The sequence below is a fragment of the Rhinolophus sinicus genome, chromosome 9 (genome assembly GCF_057876585.1).
Source record: "Rhinolophus sinicus isolate RSI-liver-muscle chromosome 9, RSI-T2T, whole genome shotgun sequence".
NCBI lineage: Eukaryota > Metazoa > Chordata > Mammalia > Chiroptera > Rhinolophidae > Rhinolophus > Rhinolophus sinicus.
Genome location: NC_142509.1, coordinates 35311285 through 35327623, shown reverse-complemented (window position 1 = coordinate 35327623; position 16339 = coordinate 35311285). Strand labels below are relative to the sequence as shown.

At 53.9% G+C, this 16339-nt stretch overlaps 1 protein-coding gene across 12 annotated transcripts in view; it reads left to right on the top strand.

The window, feature by feature from the left end:
- KDM2B (lysine demethylase 2B) overlaps positions 1-16339 on the top strand; it is a 119741-nt gene that overhangs the window by 37989 nt on the left and 65413 nt on the right. For 7 of the 12 annotated variants that reach the window (XM_074321539.2, XM_074321543.2, XM_074321537.2 and 4 more), the window contains 3 exons: positions 6690-6783; positions 7661-7814; positions 14662-14777. In XM_074321539.2, coding sequence (XP_074177640.2) covers positions 6690-6783; positions 7661-7814; positions 14662-14777 — 364 coding nt within the window. Of the gene's footprint in view, positions 1-2820; positions 3318-3850; positions 3994-4055; positions 5301-5379; positions 5540-6689; positions 6784-7660; positions 7815-14661; positions 14778-16339 lie in introns of those variants that run through there. The other 5 variants (XM_074321546.2, XM_074321548.2, XM_074321547.2 and 2 more) reach the window with 5 other exon arrangements.

Sequence of the window (16339 nt, the reverse complement as noted above, 5' to 3'; positions counted from 1 at the left end):
AGATCAGGAATCCAGGAGTGGTGTAGTGTCATGGTTCTGGCTTAGAGGCTCTGATGAGCTTGTGTCAAGACAGGCCCGGGCTGCACTCATATGAAGGCTGGACTGGAGCAGGAGGGCCCACTTCCAAGGTGGCGCACTCACTTGGCTGTTGGCAGGAGGCCTCAGTTCTTCATCATGTGGGCCACTCCACAGGGCTGCTTGAGTATCATTGTGACATGGTAGCTGGTCCCCCCAGAGCAAGTGGTTTGAGAGAGCAAGAAGGAAGCCACAGTGCCTATTAAGGCCTAATTTTGGAAGTTGCATACTGTTTACTTCTGCCATATTCTATTAATTAAAAGTGAGTCATTGCATCTGGCCCACACTTAAGGGGAGGGGAATTTGGCTCTGCCTCTGGAAGGGAGGCGTATCAAAGAATTTTGGACATGTTTTAAAGGCTTCACAATCTCCTAGGTGTATGACATGGGCATACCTTTTTCATTTCGGATCATTATGTATTACAACTCATTCCAGAAGGAAATTAGCAAGTCTTTTCTCTCCTCATGTGCTCCCGGAGCACACAGGGCTGGCAAAAATGAGGTTGCTAGCCTAATGGAGATATGCTGTGGACTGAAAGCGCTCAAAAGCTCAGCAATGTTTGGCTCCCAAATAATTGAGAGCTGACTGTATTTTTCCCCCCGTGTACTTTCTGAGGGTGGCAGGAAGAACGGGGGAAATTTTGAGGTGCAGAGCTGAAACAGGATGAAAATGGGCACAGGATGAGCAAGTTTCAAGGGCTGCCTCTGCCACGCTGGTGGTCACAGCAAGTCTTTTCATCTCTTCTTAGAGACTCAGTTTTACCTTCTGCAAAGTGGGGATTGTATCATCTCTGCCCACACCATGGGGAAGACAGAGCCTGTAGCAGAAGGGGCAAGATACTGGTCCATGTGGCCTGGACACACAGGGCTCCAGCGGCCATTGGAATTCTTACATCCTCTGCTTTTCAATCTCCTCTCCCTCACACTTCCGTAGGGCATGTATCTGCAACCCACATTCACCTTTTCACTCTCATCAGCCGTGTGTACTGACATCGTAAATGATCATCCCTGTGTAACGGATCAGACAGGGACACTGACCTAGAGAGGCTGCTCACGTCACACGGAGGAAGCTGTGGATTCCTGGCTTTTCCTCACTACCTTTTTACCTTTAAAAGAGGAACAAATAAAGCCAGCCTTTTCTGTGTGGCCATGTATGGACCCCGGCACTGTGATAGACGCTTAGCGCATCCCTCAGCAGTACTGGAAGCAGGTGTGACTATCCCTCTTGTACAGACAAGAAAACTGAAGGTCATAGAGCTTCGATGCAAGGTAATTGGTGTAGCAACTGAGTGTAAGACAGTAGGGGCTGGTGTGGCTTGTGGATAACTGGAGAGGCAGGCTTTCAAAACAATTTTAAAAAACAACAACAGTGCTGGCCAAACCAAGCACATCTAGGACTTGATTTGACGCATGAGGACCACCAGTGAGAGGCCCCTGACTAGTTAAACGAATGGGGCCACTGAGTTCCAGATGGAGAAGGATTTAGTCCAGTGTCGCACAGCTGATGAGAATCATTATAGGACTGTTGTCAGGCGGTGCAATTACACAGATGAAGGTGACAGAGTTCCTGCCGTCGAGGAGCTGAGGCATTTGTGACTAAAAAAGGAATGATACTTCTCCCATGTGGACAGCCTGGTCTCGCTTGCAGGCCCTTCTGTCTTAGCTCATTTAACTTCACCTCCATTGTGTGTGTGGCAAAGCCCTTACTAAAGGATACCTACTCAATGACTGGTGCTCAAATCCAAGAAGAGTGATATAGTTCTGGTAATTATTACTTTTTCTTTTAAATAGGCAAAACCTACCTATGGTGAAAAATCCAACCAGTTCCAAAGAGTTCACAGTCTAACCTCATGGCAGGCCATCCCATAAACACCAGGAAGCAACACTCTGGCCCAGGGTGTTGACCACCTCCGAATGGCTTCAGTGTTCACTTCACTAAAATGGGGGTTATGGGGTTTTTGAAGGGTGAAAAGTTAATGTGCATGTAAACAGCTTTTATTATGAGCACTTGATAATTGGAAACATTGGTGGGTAGCCCCAGTGGGTGGTGTTTGGTCAAAGAATGGAGAAGCTTGATTTTTGCCCCTGCAGAGGTTATTATACACAGGTCTCCTGCCCCCTTGTGGTTTTGGGGAAGGGTGTGGGGACAGGGTGGGAGGCAGGCAGTGGCCCTGATGAGCATGCCCTGGAGGGTGGGATTTCTGATTTGAGCTGGACCAACTTCTTCAGCCAGAAGTCAGTGGTGGAGGTTTGGCTGTAACTGCAGTCCGATTTTTGAGAGTGTTGGGTTTACCAGGTAGACCTGGGTAGAAGGGGCTGAGAAATTTCAAGACAGGCTGCTTGGGTGAGGACCACTACTGTAGGGTAGTGACCAGGGCGAGTCACTACCTGTGAGACTCTGCTTTCTTGTCTGTAAAATGGGGACAATCCTGGGAATGACCACAGAGGGCTGTTGTGAAAATTGTGTTAAATATCAAAGTATCATAGTGCCAGGTAGGTGTTAACGTGTATTTCCCACAATAATTCCGTGATGTAGGGTTGTACAGTTACTAAGGGGGCAGGTAGGGGGAGGGGCAGCAAAAAAGCATCTTAGAATGCAGAGTTGAACTTCAGGTCACCTCCCTGCTGTTAGGAGGAGGAAATGGCTCAGAGGGGAAGTTGTCCAAGGTCACTTAGTTAGTCTCTCTTAGGGCCAGCGCTGCATCCCAGGTCTCTGGGCTGCCATACCCTGGATCTGACATCTCTCCAGCCCATAGCACTGGTCCTTTCTCTAGCCGTGCCAACATGGGCACATTTAAGGAAGGTGGCTTTGCTGGTCTTCACCTCCAGCAGCAGGACGGGGTCCACGTTCCCTGAAAACGGTTGCGGGGAACCTCGAGCCCCTGCCCGTAGAACGGGGTTGGGGAGAGCTACCCTGTGTCCGCACTCAGCGGGGCGAGGGGGCGGCGGCGTCCCTTGGCTCTGACCGGCGCGCTTGCTTCCCTGTCGCCGCCGTGGCCTCCCTCCGCCTCCTTGGCGGCCGCCGCGCCGCGCCGGTGTTCAGTTTCAGAGCGGGGATGAGCGCAGCCTGCGCCCGGCTTCCCGAGGAAGGAAGGAAGCGAGCGGGGGCTCCACGGTCCTTGGCTTGGGGCCTTGCAGCGCTGTGGAGGGGATTCGGCTCCGGTCGCCAGGGCTGGGCGCGCGTCGAGTCTCTGGCCCCGAAGGGGACACCCGGGACACCCGGGAGCCGCGCCTCCGCCGAGGGTAACCGCGGACGCGCCGGGCGGGGCCGGGCGGGCGTCCCTGAGCTGTGCCCCTCTGACGCCTCCGCTTCTTTGGGGCGCGCCTTTGGGGCGTGCCGGGGCGGGGTGGGGGTGGCCTCCCGCCCGCGGGCTGCACGGTGGTGTCGCGAAGCAGCTCTTTGTGTCTCCCGGGGCTGCGAGTAAGTGTCTAGTGTGTGTGCTCGCGTCGGCGCCTCCAGCCCCGTCACCCAGTGCTAGGCTTCCAGGTCCCCGCGCCAGACCTTTGCTCGAGGGGACGCCGCCTGAGCTGCCCGGGAGTTTAGTGAAGTTGGAAGGAAAAGGGCGGGGTGGGGCCTCCCTGCTCTCCAGGCCTCAGGCAGCACCCCAAAGTTGGTGCGGCAGGTGCAGCACCCCCTCCACGAAGCTCCTCCCCAGTCAGTCCCAGCCTTGGGAGGCGGGAACCCTTTAGAGGCTTAGCTCGGGGCTCCGATTTTCATCCCCCAACTCTCAGAGGGTGCTCTCCGACACAAGCCACTGGACTGTGGGTGGGGGTGTCGAGGGGCGCGGCTTTCCGGCCAGGGGGAGGCCTTGGCGGAAGCCAGGCTGGCTGGCCGGCCGCGGGGAGAGCTTAGCCGCTGTGGCACCGAGCCGGGGTGCCCATGTGACTGCGGTGCGCTTTGGAAGAGGAAGCTGTAGAGGTCAGTGCAAAGGCGTCACGCCAGAGCAAGCGAGAGCAGGAGTGAGGGGGGAGACCCTGAAGGAGCGCCTGGCGGCAGGAGGGCCGGCTGGGGTGACGGTTGGAGGGGCCGCAGGGGCCGGGACAAAGCCACCCTGTCACAGTCACCCTGGTCGTCCTAATGCAGCCTTAATGCATGCAATTGCCAGGCGGGAGGGGCAGCCCAGGCCTGGCGGCCGGGAAATGAGGGACGGAGGAGGAGGGGCCTCTCTAGGAGGCAGGTCTGGCAGTGGCGCCCCCAAGTTCCCAGGGACCTTACAGGATGCTGGAGGGTGACTGGGAGGGCAGATCAGACACAAGCTCAACTTGGAGAACTTTCCCGGCCCACAGCAGCTGCAGCTCACAGGGATTCTGTTTTCCACACGTGCTGGGAGGTTGGGGCTGGGGCAGGAGGTTGGGCTCAGGTGGGCGTTTGGCCTTGTAGGCCTGGGGCCTCGCCCATGTGGGCACCTGGCTGAGCACACAGCTGCAGACTGAAGGAAGTGCATCTCTTGCTCCGCCCCACACACACTTAAATTGTTTCCCTTAGACCATTCTGCTGAGGCCTGGAGGGGGTGGAAACCAAGGTTAGATTTAAAAAAGAAAGAAAAAATCTGAGAGGAAGAGGAGGTGGTTTTAGGAAAATGAGGACTAATATTTTGAAGTGGTGCTTGGAGAGAAGAGGCCAGTGTGGTCTGTGGAGTGGTGGTGAGGTTAGGATTTCAAACTCCCCCTACACCCCCAGTTCCTTGGAGAGAAGAGGATCACCCGGGTCTTCAGAGTGGGGACACGGCTGGGGCTGGGGCTGGGGCTGGAGCGGAGGAGAGAGGGTGTAGAGCCCCAGTCGGAGCTGGGACTAACAACCCCAGCGCCAGCACCGCAGCCCGAGCCCGAGCCTGTCTTCGTGACAGGGCTGCGTCCTGTGCTGTCAACTACACCCCTCCGATGGGGTTGCTAGGCAGCGGGGCTCTGATGTGCGGGAAGGCCTTCTGATTTGTCAGCCTCCTGCAGACACATGGTTAAGGCTCCTTCCAGCCTATCCGGAGGAGGGACACGGGGCACGCTGCCTGCATACTGCCGAGCCCGGGGTCCACCTGAATGTGAGGTGCACAAGGCAGCCAGAGGGAGGAGGCACTTGGAGCCCTCCAGCCTTCTAACCAGCTCAGCCCAGCCCCCACGCCCTTCATTATCTCCACTCCCGCTCGCTGCTGGCTCCTCCCTGCCTGTCCCCGCCCCATTCCTCCCCTCGTCCCCAAACCATGGAAAAGCAAAGTGCACCTGGGAAAAGAGGTCAGTGGGGTAAGCGGTGCGCGGGCCTCCGGAGGTGCCAAGGTGCATGAGCATGAGCCCTGGGGAGGCTGCCCCATCCGTGCCTCCGGTGGCTCTTGTGGGAAGGGGTGGGGAGGAGGGGGGACTCCGGCACCCCTGTCTGTCAGGCCTGGACTTGGAAGCCTGTGCTGTCCCCGCTCCTCCTTAAGGACTGCCCACCTCTAGGAGAGCAGCATGTCCAGGGAGATGGGAGGAGACTGGTGAGTTCCTGTAATGAAGCCAGGTTATCTGGCCCCTTGCTAGAGCTCAGAAGGGGGACTGCTGACTGGTTTCCTTCCCGCCCGAATGCACTCCCCCAGCGTAAGCCTCTGAGGCCCAGACTCTCCCTCTCGCCCTCTCCCCACTTCTGCCTTTCCACCACCCCACTCCCAGGGGCTTCTCTTAATCCCTTTACTATTTTTTAGCTGCTTTGAGATGTAAGTCATATGCCATTCACCCATTTAAAGTGTACAATTGAATGGTTTTTAGTATGTTTACAGAGTTGTGCAACCACAATCAATTTTGGAACATTTTATCACCCCAAAACGGAACCCTGTACTCTTGAGCAGTAGTCACTCCCCACTTCCTCCCAACGTCTTCCCCCCAGTCCCTGGCCATCACTAATGTAATCTACTCTGTCTCTGTCGATTTGCCTACTCTGGACATTTCATAGATGTGGATTCATACGTGGTGTGTTCTTTTGTGGCTGGTACCCCTGTACTTTTAGGTGCTTTGCTTACTTTGCCGTCAGTTGCAGTTGGTCTTGCCATTTAACTTTGCTTGTGCAGTGCTCCAAGAGTGTCCCATCCTGAAGGGCAGGGATCTTTTGCCTCGCTCTGAGCTGGAATGCTGGTTGGCTGTGCAGTTGTTGAATGAATGAGGAGATGAGTGGGGACCAGGAATTGGCAAGCTATGAAGGTGGTTTACAACTGAATTCTAGGGGACCCAGCTGCTGCAAAGGGGCCTGGCAGTGTGGGAGAGCTGCAGGTATAGGAGCTGTGAAGGAGCAGAAAGAAGGCTTCTTTCTTGGATAGGAATGTGAGTTGGCCAAGAGTAGAAACCTTCCTAGAGGAAGGACCCAAGTGGCCTGTGGGTTGCCAGCTCTCTCGTGGGAACCTGAAAACAGAAAAGGCTCCTTCAGCCCTGGGGGGCAGGTGGCCAATGCTTCAGATGGGTCACCTGACCACAGGGGCTTCCCCCATGGGGAACTCCAATTAGATTTGGGTTTAAAAAAAGCAAAGCAAAGAAAATTCCCCAGTGTCAGCGTTGATAAAAGGGCAGAAGATCAAGCATCTCAGAAGCTCTTCATTCACCCCCTGTGATTCAGGCATTGAGTTGTTTTTTTCCTGCTCCCCTGCTTCTGTGCTGCAGGTACTGTCTGATGAGCGTGAAAGGTTGTTTCACTGACTTCCACATCGACTTTGGAGGCACTTCCGTTTGGTACCATGTTTTCCGCGGTGGGAAGGTGAGTTGAGTCTCTTCCATTCTGTACATCTCTGGCTGTTTCTGCGTGGCAGGCTCGATCACCTTCCCTTTCTGCCCCCCTCCTGCAGGCAGCCCCTGGCCTGTGAGTACTCTCAGGGCCACTTGGTCCCCCTGGGGCCATCTCTGTCTTCTGGAGGGAAAGATCAAGGTCACCTCTTTTGCATCACATTTGGTCACCCGTTCACACCTGCTCACCCAGTCTGATGTTCTAAGCACCTTAGGCCAAATTAGAGCTCCAGATGTGGCTCCCAAGAAACTCCAGCATTCAGGACACTCCTGCTTCATTTGCTTCATTTGCACATCCGCATGGAGATATAGGCCTCTCCGCAGGGATGTGGGTGCTCCCTGAGAATATATATGTGCCACCCTGCTTGTCTGGCTCTGTGTGTGTGCTTGTTTTAACCAAACATGGTGGAGGAAATTCTGGCCGGGAAGTCATCCCACTTGGTTCCACATGTTTTTCCTCCTTCTCCAGAGTGAGCACAAGCCGGGTTTATTTATTGGGCCATTTTATCATACAAGTTCGGAAATTGCCTTTTCTCTCCTTCCCCCACCTCACCAGCAAAGCCCGTGGCTCAGGAGAAAGAGTGTTCCACCTAGTCCAGGAAGTCTTCCCACCCTGGTGTTTCATCCGTGACAGAGATTCCCTAAAGGCAGGCTAGGGATGTCCCAGAAGGGCGGCACAGCCCTTCCTGCCACACCAGAGTCCCTTTGAGCCTGGTCCTGGTGGGGTTCCCGGGGATGGGTCCTCCCCCTTCCCAGGCAGGTGGAGCTGTGTCCTTGGGTTATGGTCGAGCCTGGAGAAAATCAGAGACTCGGTCTGGATCTTCAGCTGATTGCCTCCTTTTTCTCCCAAGATCTTCTGGCTGATCCCCCCAACCCTGCACAATTTGGCACTGTATGAGGAGTGGGTGCTGTCAGGTAAACAGAGCGACATCTTCCTGGGAGACCGCGTGGAGCGCTGCCAAAGAATTGAGCTGAAACAGGGCTACACGTTTTTCATCCCTTCCGGTAGGTTCCTGCGAGGTTGGCGCTGGGCTTGTGATCAGCTACTGTGTCCCGTGTCCCTGTGGCCTCAGCCAACGTTTTAGGCCAAGCAACTGGGTTTCTCTGGGCCTCCTAGCCATTGGCAATTCCTGAGAGGAGCAGACCTCTAGCTGCAGGGAAAATCATCCCTGTTTTCCTCTCACATCTAACCTGTATCGCTCTACCTGTGGGCTAGAATTCTCTCCTAGGAGAAAGCCTAGGCCCTCCCTAGTTTGAATGCCTTCTCCAGGACTTCCTGCTTGCAGAGGATGGTCCTGTGGGGAGGGAGAGGTAGGTTTACCCTGAGGACTCTGGGTGGCAGGCCCTGGGGGCAGGGGATTTTACAGAGGTGCCCCAAAGCTTGGATAGAGGGGAATGTGTCATCAGGGAATGATCCAGAGTGACAGCATCCTTCCAGCAGAACAAGATGAAATGTAATTGGGATCAATGTCCATTCCCACACTTGGATTCCCCACTCTAAAACGAAAGTTAACTCCACAACTACAGCAGAGGATAGTAATGAAGGAGCACTCACCCTGGAGCCAGACTGGATGGCCTTAGTTTGAATCTGGCTCTGCTCCCTATAAGCTGTGGCTTCACCGCTCTGTGCCTCAGTGTTCTCATCTCTAAAATGGGAATAAGATTTCCCTTGGTGGTTGTGAGGACTGAGTGAGTGAACACGTACTTGCCTGCAGCTATTTGGAGATGGCCTGAGGGCTTGGGCTGGTTACAGGCTGAGTCACTGGTGGATGTGGCAGGTGACCTAGGAGTCAGGGGCTGCGGTCTTAGGCTGCATTAAGGGAAGCATTTTGTTTGAGATGAGGGAGGTGACAGTCCCACTGTACAGAGTGACTGTACAGGCCACATATAGGAAGTTGTGTTCCTCTTGGTTATTGTACTTTGGAGGGTAGGTTGACCTGGAGAAAGAAGAGTCTGGATACCTCAGGTGAGATGAATTTGGAGGAGGAATTGGGTTGTTTTACCTCGGGAAGTGAAGGTGTCTGGTAACAGCAGTCAGCCAATTGAAGGAGCATCTCCTGGAAGAAGAGGTATAGCCGAGTGGTATTGGAATGATTTGCTCTGCTAGGTAGTGAGCTCCTCATCACTGGAGATATACAAATAGAGGCTATACATGGTTGTGCAAGGAGCCTGCAGGGAATTTGCCACTGTGTGGAAGCTTGGACCTTATGATAAGAGTATCCTTTGAGGCCGCTAAGATTCATGGGGTGAAGCTGGTCATACTTTGGTTTCTGAGAGTTGGGCTGGAAGCTGGCCTTGGGTCTGGACATCAAGCACTAGTGTATGATATCAAGTGAAGTGGGGGTGGTTGTGGTAGCACTTCTCACCTGGGGATGGGATCTGCATACTGGCTCTTCCAGAAAGCTGGACAGAAGGTGGAGACTTCCCTATTAGGGAAGTGGTGGTGGGGTTTAGTGGGGGTGAATTTTACCATGGCCCCAGGTCCATCCTCGAACCTGTTTGACTCGGGGAGGGGAGGCACCCCTGCTTGGGACAGGAAGGGATTGTAGTTGGTGGGGTGTTTATGGTCCAAACCCCGATGATGTGGCATGGACAGTCAGGAAGGAGGTGGTACCCTAATGTGTGTTGGACGATTGGCTGTGGTGGATTCAAAGAAACTGGAATGCTCTTGGCCTTGGTACTAACTCTCTTTGTGACCTTAGACTGGTCTCTTCCCCTCTCTACAAAGGGGGAGGGGGAGGGCTGACCTTTAAGATCCCTCCCAACCCTGTCGCCTGACTGAAGGCCTCCCACCCTCCCTGGAAGGATGGGCCTTCTTCTCTCAGGGCTTCATGCAAAGCTCATATAGGAGGGTGTTAATTTTGGTGACTTAAGCAAGTCTGAAAATGTTTGGAGAAGCAACAGCTGAGCCACAGCAGGGGTGTGACTGGCGCTTGAAGGCAGGAAGTGGATTTGAACTTCAGCAAGCAGGCAACGACTTCTGTCTCTGTCCTTGTCCCTACAGGGTCCTGACTGAGACACCAGGACTTTTCCTGGATTATGGGGAAGTCAAAAAAGGGTCAGTTGGAAGTTGTCACCTTCTCAGACGCCGGGGTACATGTAGTTTCCAGGCACTAATTTCACGGACCAAGAAAATTAAAAAAAAAAAAAAAAGTTGGAAGCTGATACAGGGTTACTAGTAGTTTCGCGAAAGGTGGTCATTAATTTAAAAACAACAACCTGGAATCAACTTTTGCTGATGTTTCATGAAAAGAAGACTATTCTGACACTAAAAATGTCAGAAGTACATAATTTCAAATAAAGGGCAGTACTTTTAATTTGATAGCTTTGAGTTTATGAAAATTTACACCTTCTCCATTCATGGGCTCGGCCTCCCTCTCTGGCTGCACCTACCCAGGTGTACTATGGTTAATAATAATAATAATTGGTATTCCTGGGCAGCAAATACTTTATGTACATTATTTACCTTCTCTACAAGCATGGAAGAAAAATCATATCCCCCCTGCAGCTTTTTTTCAAATAGGGAAGTTTCCTGCGGCCCAGAGAGGTTAACAAACTAGCCCAAGGTCACACAGTTAATATGTGACAGGGTAGGGTGAGAACCCTGGTGTGTCTAGTTTCAAGGCCCACCTGGTTCCCTGTTAGCCTAGGAGTCGGTAGACTTGGGATCTGATCCCCTTTCTTGGCTGTGTGACTTTGGGAGAGATATTTGCTCATTTAACAAACTTTCTTAAGGGCCCACTTGACAGTCTGGAAGGTGCTGTGGAGGACGTGAGCAAGTCCCTTCGTTCTGAGTGCATGTCCAGCCAGGCAGCAGTCAGGATGGTAGAGCCCAACATAGGGACCTGGGAAGGAACCTGGGGTCAGTGACTCGTGCTGGCCTGGAAGTATTTCCCATACTTACTTTGTAGTAAAATCTACCTAAGACCCAAAATTCATGGTAGCCCCAGGAGTTTCTTAGATGTGGGCAGGTCTGAGAAACTAACCAGTTGTTACTTAGTAATAGTGTAACAAGGCTTGAGCCTCAGATGATCCATCTGTAAAATGGGTACAGAGCAGGGAAACAGTGGCAGTGAAGCAGACTTGAGGTGGAGGGTGGGGGGACTGTGGGAAATGGGGCAACCGCTGCTCAGCTCCAGCCAGTTAGGGCGGGGCGGGAATGGGGCCTGGTGAGCCTGTCTTCTCATTTTTCCAGGGAAGGAAGCAATTCAGATGGTCTTGGCAAATTTTCCCATTTTTGTAACACGGGTGGGTCAAATTAAACACACCCCTGGGCCCCAATGCAGACCATGGCCTGCCAGTTTGGGCCCCTGGTGCCAGCTTCCAGGTCCCAGAGAGGAGAGGCCATCCTTCATCGTGGTAGCTGCAGTGCCCAGCCCCAGGCCTGGCCCGGCATAGGGAGTGAGTGGGTCAGTGCTCGTGAAGGAAGCAGGCTGTGGGCCTCTGTGTGGCACTGAGTCCTGTGCCCTTGGGTTTTACATCTGCAAAGGTGAAAAGATAGCCACAAAAATAGACAAACGTAGGGGCGGGGTAGGGGTAGGGGCCCTGGATTCCGAATCCTGAAGTCTGGGTTGTGGGCGAGACTCCATGGGCCCTTGCTGTCCTTCTGGGGGTGAGGGGGGCTCAGGTTTTGTGGGTTGCCTGCTTTCCTTCCATGACTGGCTCTGTCCCTGGTTGCTTGGCCTGAATAGCCTCTGTTAATGCCTTCATGTCGTTGGTGACTCTGGCCTGGGAGCAGGAAGCAGATGCCAGCCTCCCTAGCCCAGTCATCCACCTGGGACACCTGCTCTCTACTGCTTTCTGGGGTGCGGCAAACGAGATGCCATCTGTCATGCAGGGTGTCATGCAGGGTCTGTGGTCCCACTCCCCACATAAGAACGCAGGACATGGTGAGGCCAGAAAGGAACACCCCTGGAGCCGTAGGTAGGGGAGTCATGCCACTATATTCTCGCTGGCAGCTGGGTTGGAGACACAGGAAGCAGGAGACACACTATCCTCAACCTGCCATCCACTTCTCTCTGCCAACCAACCCCACTTGCTAGCTGCAATCCACCGTGTCAACTGCAATCCGCGCTTGCTAGCTCAGCCACCATCTTCTTGCTAGCCCCCATTTGCTGCTAGCGTAGCCATGGCAGTTATATTAGTGGCCAATGGTTCACTGGTTACAGCTGACGGCCAACTAGCTCATGGCCATCCAATCACAGTTGATGGCCATTTACTACCTGAGCCAGCACCTTTCCACGTGAGGCCGGGACCATGGAAACTGCACTCCTGGCTCTGTCCCCACACCATCGGATGGGGCTTACGAACAATATTAGTTCCCCTCTCTGGTTCTTCTGGAGGGAAGCGTTTATGTAATGGAACAGACATAGGGAGGGCTGGCGGGGTGCAATGTGACAGTGACACTAATCCAAGAAGAGGCTGTCTGACCCACCTGTGAGGCCCTGGCTTGGGGAGGAGAGGAGAACAGGTAGAAGCTTCTAGAACCTCTTGAATGGGAGTATTTATTACTGGGAGTAGATTCCCTGCTGCCCTATTGGCAACAGCACCTGTCTTCTGTTGCCCTCTGTGCTCACACATCAGGGTAACAGATGTAAGTCAGGTGTGTCTGTGTTGCCACCTGACAGGAGAGGAGGAGAGTCCAGGGCTGATAAATGCGAGTCACGTGGGTCCCGTTCTTTCCGAAGCCCTGCAGCAGACAAGGCCTAGGTGGCAGGTGCTTAGGTGGAGTGAGTTCTTGCTCACCAAGTTGTCCACAGGGGGGAAGCGGTCTCCCTCTTTTCACACGGGCACAGGGAGGCCAGGAGAGGGGCAGTGTCGCACCCAGGCCCCCGAACCTGGCCTTTCTGCAGGACGCTAGGGGGGCGCGTGAGGAGCGTGGGAACAGGACCCAGGAATCCTTGTCCCCGTTCAGGCTTCACCTGCCGTGAGCATGTGCATAAACCCGGGGGTCCTAGGTCCAGTCTTAGGAAACGTTGCTTACATACTGCTGATGGTAACAATCATAACAGAGTAGCTCTGCTTGGTGGACACATAAAAACATAGCTGAGGAAATCACGCAGCGCACAGTGGACGCAGAGGCTGAAGCAGATGTGGAAACTGGAGCGTTTAAGGGCAGCCATACTCATCTGCACAGAGGGCGTGAAGGGGGTGGGGACGGAGGTCCAGGTGACTGGACAAGGGCACACCTACTGGCAGAGCGGCTCCCTCTGCCACACCCGAGCCAGTGGCAGTGCAAGCAGATTACATAAAGCCTTCGTTCCTGTGCTCTTGGCTGGTGGGCTTGTCCTGGCCTCCCCCCAGGACCGCCAGCTCTGTCCCACCCAGTGCCTCGAGCCGGGGGAGGACCATTGGCCCAGATGTCTGCAGTGGCCTTGCAGCCTCCGCACTCTCTTCCCAGGTGGCAGCTTTGCTCCAGCAGCCGTGGCCACCCATGGCTGTCTGTGACTCCCGGCTGGCATGTGTTCAGCTCACGGGAGGAAAGAGGGTGGGACTGCTCGGGCGGGAGGAGAAGGGATGGTGGCGCCTGGCTCTGCATCTTGGCTTGTCCCTGCCTGTCCCCTTCCCCCTCTGCTCTTCCTGTGTCTTTCACCACGAGTCTCTCCCCCTCTGCCTGGCCTGTCTTTGCCTCCGTCTCTCGTTTCTCTCTGCGTTTCTCTCTGCCTCCCCTCCGTGTTGGCAGGCCTGCCTCCTGGGACTTGCAAGCCCGTGCTAACCTTTGATGTAGTGGCAACACAGCATAGCGGTTAAAAACGGAGGTGCTGTCACTTACCAGCTGTGACTTCATTCAGCAAGGGACTTAGCTTCTCTCAGCCTCCATTTCAGCATCTGTAAATGGGCGTGGATCAGGAGATTTATTACCTGTCCCCTAGCTCTGCGCTGTCTATGCCGGGAACGGGAGCCTTCTGTAGATATACTGAGTACTTGAAATATGGCCAGTCTGAGAGTCGCTGAAGGAATTAGGTGTCCTGCTTTGTCCCTAAGCTTTATAGACCAAGTGGGGCTGACTCCCTGGGTTCTAATCCTGATAAGTGACTTTACTCTCTCTGCCTCAGTCACCTCATCTGTAAATTGGGGTGAATACAGTATATACTTTTTAGGGATTTTGTGAGAAATAAGTTATGCCCTGCCTGGCACAGGGCAGGACTCAATAATCATTTTCATGGTTACTGTGCCAGGCTTTGGGCTAGGAGCTCAGGAGATGAAAAACCCCAAGGTGCCCCAAGCCATTAAGAAGCTGCATTCGGCACTAGAGAGACTTGTCAGCAGCTGACGGCCTGTATGGCAGAGCTGATGTGGGGTACAAGTGTCATGTGGCCATGGAGACCACCTGAAAATGCGCCTTGCAGGCTTTGATGGCAGAAGGTGGACTCGGACAGAGGAAAGGGGGGCCTGCAGCCCTGGTAAGATGTCACTTCTTAGTTGTGGCCCTGAACAATCCTTTGTGACCCTCCCTGAGATTGAAAGTCCCTGGGATATCCAGCAAAAGGCTCAAGGACATTTGAACAGCCAGAGTGAGGGGTTTCCAGCTTCCCAGCCAGCTTGGGACGGGGGACAGGCCTGCTGCAGCCAGCTCTGAAACAACATGAGGAAACCTTTGTCATCAAGGTCCTCAAGAGGAGGGGCTGGTCAGCTGCTCATCACCCAACTTGAGCTAGCCAGAGACACTGCCTGCAGTGGTCCAGCTGGCTGCCAGCCTGAGTCCTCTAGGCCGGCCAGAGCTCCACTTTCCCTCGGGCATCCCCGAGCACGCTCCGCCCCGGCCCTGGGGCTCATTTGGGCCGCTTATGCCCTCCTGCATGCTGGTATAGGTTGGGCCTATGGCTGACCTTGTCTTTCCCCCCCACACCAGGCTGGATCCATGCAGTCTACACTCCTGTAGACTCTCTGGTATTCGGCGGAAACATCCTGCATAGCTTTAACGTGCCCATGCAGCTGCGGATCTACGAGATCGAGGACAGGACACGGGTAAGGCGGCTTCTTTCTCTCCTCGTGGGCTTGCCGGCCCCTGAGCTCTGCCGAGTGCTCGGGTGTGCAGGCAAGTCACTCTGAAGTCCTTTGATGTCCCCCCTCCCTCCCGCTTCCTGCCTCAAGCCAGGTCTTGGTCCTGGTTCTACGGAGCAGGGGGTGACCACAGGAGCCCCTCCCAAAACCCCGGGAGTTTCTCTTCACCTCCAGGCCGGTGGCAGGTTGGTGGCAGCCAAAATCCCCTTGCCAAAGAGGAAGTGTCTTTTGAGAAAGCACCGTGAGGTGTCATGTACCCTGCATCTTCTTCCTTCTCACGTGGACAAGGGATTCGAGGGAGTGTGGGGAATTTCGTGGTGGCTGTTGCTGTGGTTTGCAGGGGGGCTGAGACCTTGGAAAGAAGGTCATGTCCTGGCCTCGTGTCCTCGGGGATGTGATGGCCCCCAGATGTGATGTAGAGCCCGAGGAGGCCAGTGTCTGTGCTTTTCCCAGGTTCTGCCTCTGAGCTGTCTCAGGTGATGTGTGACTTCCACTGTACTCCATGAGCATCCCCTGAAAAGCACTGGCTACTTGGGAAATTGCCACCCTCTTTCCCATGCTGGAACTTGATCAAGTGTTCCCAGGCATTTGAGACAGGTCCAAGGGTGGGGAAACGGGGGCAAAAAGGGCCCATATCTTTTCCTTTTTTTCTTACTGTTATTCAAATATTTCCTTTTTTCTTACTGAGCTAGAATGCACATACCATACATTTCACCATTGAAAGTGCACAATTCCATGGCATTGAGCACCGTCACTATGTTGTGCAGCCATCATCTCTGTCTACTTCCGGGACATTGTCCTCACCCAAAAAAAAACCCAGTCCCCATTAGCAGTCACTCCCCGCTTCCCCTCCCCCAGCCCCTGGCAATCACTAATTTGCTTTGTCTCTATGGATTTGCCTGTTCTGGACATTTCATATATATAGAATCATAATGGTGGCCTTTTGTGACTGGCTTCTTTCCTATAGCGTGATGACTTTAAGTTTCATCCATGTTTTGACATGTGTCAGTGCTTCGTTCTTTTTCATGGCTGAATAATATTCCACTGTGTGGATGGACAGACCATACCATGTCTTCTTGGGCTTTGCCAAGGAGATGACTTTTTTGCCCCAAAGAGGTGTTGCTGTGTCTGGACCTTAAAGAAATGTCTCATGGAGGCAGATTCCCATTGCTCAGAGTCCCTGCCTTTCCTGGTCTTATCTTCCGGCCTGGGTCTTCACGGAATCATGTACATAAGGCAGAGTCTTCGCCAGCATGTCTATATCTAACCTTTTTGCATCCTGATACGGAGGAACTCTGTTCAGGGGCGTCCCGGGGACCACGTTAGCCACATGCAGTGGCCAAGTGCACAAAAGGGAGAGTGCTTCCCTTCAGATTGGCAGGTTTGTTGCCCGGGATGCCCGGATCTGCAGACTGGGTCTCGTTTTGTGGACGTGGGTGCCTCTCTTCTCTGTCGCCTGCCCACCCTCCCTTTCCCAGGGTTGGGCTGGGGGATGTTATTCATGGTGTTTGGGAGACAGGCACCAT